Source organism: Colobus angolensis, unplaced genomic scaffold (assembly GCF_000951035.1).
Source record: "Colobus angolensis palliatus isolate OR3802 unplaced genomic scaffold, Cang.pa_1.0 Scaffold439, whole genome shotgun sequence".
Taxonomy (NCBI): Eukaryota; Metazoa; Chordata; class Mammalia; order Primates; family Cercopithecidae; genus Colobus; species Colobus angolensis.
Window position 1 is genome coordinate 254777 of NW_012117810.1, and position 5786 is coordinate 260562.

The following is a 5786-nucleotide window of genomic DNA, read 5'->3' on the forward strand; positions in this document are numbered from 1 at the left end:
TTAATTGAAACTGAGTTGCAAATAAGAATCATTTGCAAAGCATGTTTTATATTAAAAGCACCACTGTTGGAGTAAAATAGAATATTTGAAGAAATCTATGAAGTAAGTAGTTACCCATCAACACCATGGGAATCTCTCACAGTAGAGGAAGAACAAATCAAAAGCACTGTGATCTCCCAATGGGAAAAAATATGACTATGACATGATGAGAGTCATAGAAATAGCATGTTTTAATCATTTTTTAAAGGAGGAACTTCACTGACTCAATCTGATGACATCTTGGCACGATATTAGATTGTACAATTGGGAAGGCTAAACTTTCTGATCAACTTGTTACCTACTCCACATAGTTACAAAGTTGCTTGGAGCTTTCCTTTCTGTATGTGCCTTAGAGAAAGCCAATTCTCCAATCTCAGTTTGAGTAAGAGTGAGTTTAATACGTGATTAATGGAACAGGCATATCCTTTAGAAGCATATCATGATATTTGTAATGATAAAATGATAATAATGATGGAGCTTGGCATTTATTAAATGCTTACTGTGAATTAACGGTATTACATGCCAGAAGGTCTTCTTAGGTTCCAGCAAACAAACTCACACACTATCAAAGGCCTCACCTGGCATAAAATTAACACAGGGAAACAGGATAGTAAATCCAACATTCCAGAAGGGCAGTTTTAGGAGTTTCTCTTATGGGAAAGAAGTCCTGAAAGCAGTTGAAGGCACAGACTCTGTCATTTAAAGTCATAGCTCAGGTGGGAGGACATAAGATTTTCATCAAGGGGTGCAGAGTTCACCTTAACTTGGAATCCTCAAGCCCTGTAAGTGCCTATATCACTTGTAACAATTTCATAGGCATCCATAGCTTCTAGAATTCCCTGCTGAAGACATGCCAAGTTACAAAAGTAGCCTGAAGCTATTATTTCCCACCAGATATCTATAACACATTAATCATCCTCCCAGTTCAGGGGTCATTTGCTGATCAGAGATAATTTGTGCCATAAGTAATGTTGTGTAGTAATGTTTATTAGGTTTCTAGGGAAGCAGAACTAGAAATTAATCCAAGATCAAATTTATCCACAAAGAGGAAAAAAAGCTAACCCTTTGCCCACATATGCATTATTTATTTAATATTTGCAATAAACCCATATGATGGAAAGGGTATTATTTTTATTATCAAAGAGAAATTATGAGCAGAGATGTAAAGTTTCTTGCCTATGATCACATAACTTGTTATTAGTAAAGCCAGGATCAAATTGAAATTTGCTGATTCTAGGGTCTGAATTCTGAACTCCATGTCTCTCATAATTCTATGGAAGGAGAGGAGAACGTAATGGAAATTGAGCTATGTTCAGAGATGTTTCTAAGGCTATTTAGAAATTTTATGAAAATCAAACAACTTAAAGTATTTTAAGTATCAGATCTTTTATTGTTATTTTGTTTTTAATACTGGAAAATCTAAAATGATTGTTGATACAGTAGTTTGCATTGATGGACACATGACTTTTTCTCCCTCAAAACCTGTCTCAGAATAGGCAAATGTGCACTGATCAACAATCTGTGTTTATTGGAATTTGTTCCATTGCATTTTTATTTTGTGTCACATATCCCACATCTAAATTGGTTGGTTTGTGTCACATATCCCACATCTAAATTGGTTGGTTCATTCATCATTGATTTGGTTCAATATGCAGAAATTTGGGTAAATGAGCCTAGATTCAAGATAAGCAAAATTTCTCTGAGCAATTCAAGTAAATTTTCAACAATCAAAGGAACTTGCTAGAACACCTATGATTCAGACTATGAACCTGAGACATCCCAATTGCCATAGAGATATCTGCATCCTATCTATGGCTCTTCAATCTTCTTTCTTTTGGAGGCATTTTCTGTTCTTATAGTCCTTTGACTAGGAACACAATTTAAAATATCTCACAATTGGTATGGTCCTGGCACTAATTAGTTAAAACAGGTGCTGGCCATAGTGAAGGAGAAGATTTGTATATAAGCTTTGTAGAACATTTTACCTACTACCTGGTCAATATTTGTTAGGTCAACCAGTTTTATATCCCCTGGAGATTCAAAGAAGAGAGAGGGAGAGGATATTTAGCCATATTGAGTCATGAATATATGGCTGAATATCAGCACTGCATCTCTCTCTGCTTTGACTTTCAATGAGCATGAGTTTTGTAGAGGTAAAGGGTATTGATAAGATGATATGAAATTAGGTCTTGGGGTATAACATACTTGTGCAATTTCTTATGAAAGTGGGATTTGAGAATCTGGATCTTTGAAATTGTTATGTTGAAGTCTACCAAATTTTTTTTCTTGAGCTGTCCACCAGTAAGTCCCCTTTTTTTCTCATATTATATTTTCTCACTTATAAAATAATGAGCTTGGTCTATACTAGGGAATCCTAAACTGTCTATGAAATAGGAATTCCTATTCCCAGGAAATTTTGAAAATTATTCATGGCAGGGTAACATTCCAAACATACTCAGTAAGACTCTCCACATATTTTTTGGGGGGAATCTTTATTTTAACAAATTTCCAGGTGATTCTTATGTACCTAGTCCAACCTTAGTTTGAAAACCCCTGTAAAAAAATAAATGATTCATAAACTTTCATTTGTATCAGAAGGTCTCAGACAACATTTAGAGAAAATGTTGGCAAATTGTATTTATGTTCCCTTTAAGCCCATTCTGATTCCTTGAGGAAGCCCTATTAAGATTCTACAATTTTTGCCTCTCCCAGGACCTGTTGTATATCAGTCTGGAACATCCCTAGAATAGTGACATCTGCCCATCACTGTCTTCCTGAAGGCATCCTTCACCTCCTTGTTCCTCAGGCAGTATATGACTGGGTTGAGGGATGGTACAATGATAGTGTAGAGCACAGAGATAATCTTGTTGTGGTTGAAGGTGTACATGGCCCGGGGCTGTGCATAGGTGAAGAGAGTGGAGGAATAGTAGATAACAACCACTGCCAGATGAGTGGCACAAGTGGAAAAGGCTTTGCGGTGTCCCCCAGAAGTAGGGACCCTCAGGATGGCTGCAATGATGGCAGCATATGATGAAACCACAGCCAATAGAGGGAGGAGAATCATCACCAGGGCCAGAAGGAAGTCTACTAGCTCTGTTTGCTCCTTGTCAGAGCAGGTGAGGTTGGGTAGTGGGGAAATATCACAGACAAAGTGGTTGATAATGTTGGGTCCACAGTAGGACAATTGGGAAATAAAAAGAAGCTGCATCATGGAGCTGAAGAAGCCACTGCCCCAAGAGGCAGCAGCAAGGCGAGTGGCCAGACTGGAAGGCATGAGACTAGGGTAACGGAGGGGTCCACAGATGGCCAGGTAGCGGTCATAGGCCGTAACTGCCAACAGCACACATTCAGTACAGGCTAAGGCAATAAAGAAGTAGAGTTGGGTCATGCAACCTACATAGGAGACTCTACCATCCTGGGTAAGAAAGGCTGCCAAAAGCCGAGGAATGGTAACATTGATGTACCATAGCTCCAGGAAAGAGAGATGGCCAAGGAAAAAGTACATGGGGCGATGAAGGCTTGGAGTAAGCCATGTTGTGAAGACAATGAGTGCATTCTCCAACAATGTCAGAAGGTAAATTGCAAAGAAAAGGACAAAGAGGAGCAGCCGGAGGGGAGGAGTGGTAGGGAAACCCACCAAGACAAACTCTTCGACATGGCCTCCACTCAAATTTCTCATGGTCTCTGTCCACTTGAGTGCCTAAAATAAATCACAGGAAGAACAAGAGGTTTGAAAGACAGGTAAAACAAACCGCCAACATACTCTCACAGGTTATAACCACTGAGGATGCTTAGTGGTATATTAATTATTATATCATTTTTCCTCTTCACTTTGCTGTTTTTTCTCTCACCTTATAGGAAAAGTTAACAGACCTGAGTCCTCAATTACCTAGCGATCTTAACTACAGTGGGTATTTGAGAAATACTTTCAGAGTGATTTCAGAACTGCCTTGGCATTTTGATTCTTGTCCAGGACGTGCTCTTCCTTTACATCCCTTAGAAACAACTATAAACTCCTAAGCCCACAGCACCTTTACTCAGTATTTGTTGAATGAGTGAATAAAAGAAGGTGTGACCTCAAGTTGGAACCTACAAACTTATCTCTCAAGAGAAATTGTACTAAGAGGAAGCAATAACTCAGGGAGATTGCTTGAACTATAATGCAAGGCAACATGACAGTATGCAGATTGGTTTGAAAAATATTCATTTCCAAATGGAGAGACAATTCAGTACAAAGGAGATTATGAAGCTCTGCTCCAGAGAATAGTTATTTTTCCATTCACTTTACATTTATTTTTGAATACATTTTTAGTGCTAGAATTAGACCGTCTTATTTCCAGGAGGTATAATATGTTAAAAATTGACCTCCTGAAAGTTGTACATGTCTTAATTCCTGGAATCTATACATCATATGGTAAATATTTTGCAAATATGATTAAATTAAGGACTTTGAGATGGAGGGCTTATCCTGGATTTTCTAGGTGGGCCTTAAATACAATGAACAAGGTCTTTACAAGACAGAGACAGAGTGAAACTTGAAACAGACGCACAGAGGAGAAGGCAATGTAAAGATGAAGCAGAGAGAGATTTAAGGATGCTGGCCTTGAAGACTGCAATGATTTGGCCACAAGGTGTTTATCCTGAATGAATGCCCACAGCCATCAGAAGCTAAAAGATGCAAGGAAAAATTTCTCAAGAGTCTCAAGAGGGAGTGCGGCTCTATTTATGCCTTGAATTGAGCCAAGTGATACTGATTTCGGATTTCTGGCCTCCAGAATTGTGAGACAATAACTCTCTGTTGTTTTAACCCACCACATTCATGGCCGTTTATTACAGCAGCCATGGGAAACTGATGCAACTGGGAAGGCAGGAAAATGAAAGAGGAAGTCATTTCCCCAACCATTCTTCTATGCTTTTCTAGTCCTCTATTAACATTGCCAGTGATCTGACATCTCCCTGATAAAATTACAAGTCTGACTTGAGATTGGGTCACATGTCATTAAGCATTTTCATTTTTGGTGTGATTTAGGTACCTGTGTTTAAACATTATTTTCCTCTAAGAAATTTAAAAAATGATATACTAATTTACATAGTTTTAACTTGACATCAATTTTTTTTTTTTTTTGTAAGGATGAGTCCTTGCTGTGTTCTTCAGGCTGGACTCCAACTCCTGGGCTCAAAGAATCCTTTCACTTCAGCCTCCTGTGTAGATAAGACTACAGGTACAACATCTGTTTTTTTACCAGACATTTATGTGGAGTCTAATTTTTTAGACAGGGAGTCTAATTTTTTACTGCATTATGAGAATTGAACTTTTAAATGAAACAGATTACTTCTTTATATATTCAATGACATCTAATGAAATCGAAATATCAGTGCTATGGTAATGACATCCATTGATACTTGTTTAGACAAATACACAAATGAGCATATCTTTTTAAAACCGGAAATTTTACATCACTTATTTCACCAAAGTCACAATTCATGGTATTGTAATGTATTTATAATTGCAAGTTGGTATTGATTTCTCAGTATCTACCTACATGTTTTTTGTTTCCTGTACTTTTAGGACTATTGAGTGCTTTATAAAAGATTTTCTCTAGCTGTTATATAATTAACATACATTTACCTAAAGCAATATAAATATAGATATGTAAAACATCTAAAATATATTGGACAAAATGTTTACATTTACTAGAAAACTATCTCATAATAATGTATGTTATGCTTTGGTCCAATGTTTGTGT

The 5786-nt window shown here is 37.3% G+C and overlaps 1 protein-coding gene across 1 annotated transcript; it reads right to left on the minus strand.

The window, feature by feature from the left end:
* Positions 1 to 2764: 2764 nt before the first annotated feature.
* Positions 2765 to 3718, minus strand: LOC105522605 (olfactory receptor 6P1). Its single transcript, XM_011957160.1, has one exon. The coding sequence runs from the start codon at positions 3716 to 3718 to the stop codon at positions 2765 to 2767; it is 954 nt and encodes a 317-aa protein (XP_011812550.1).
* Positions 3719 to 5786: the final 2068 nt, after the last annotated feature.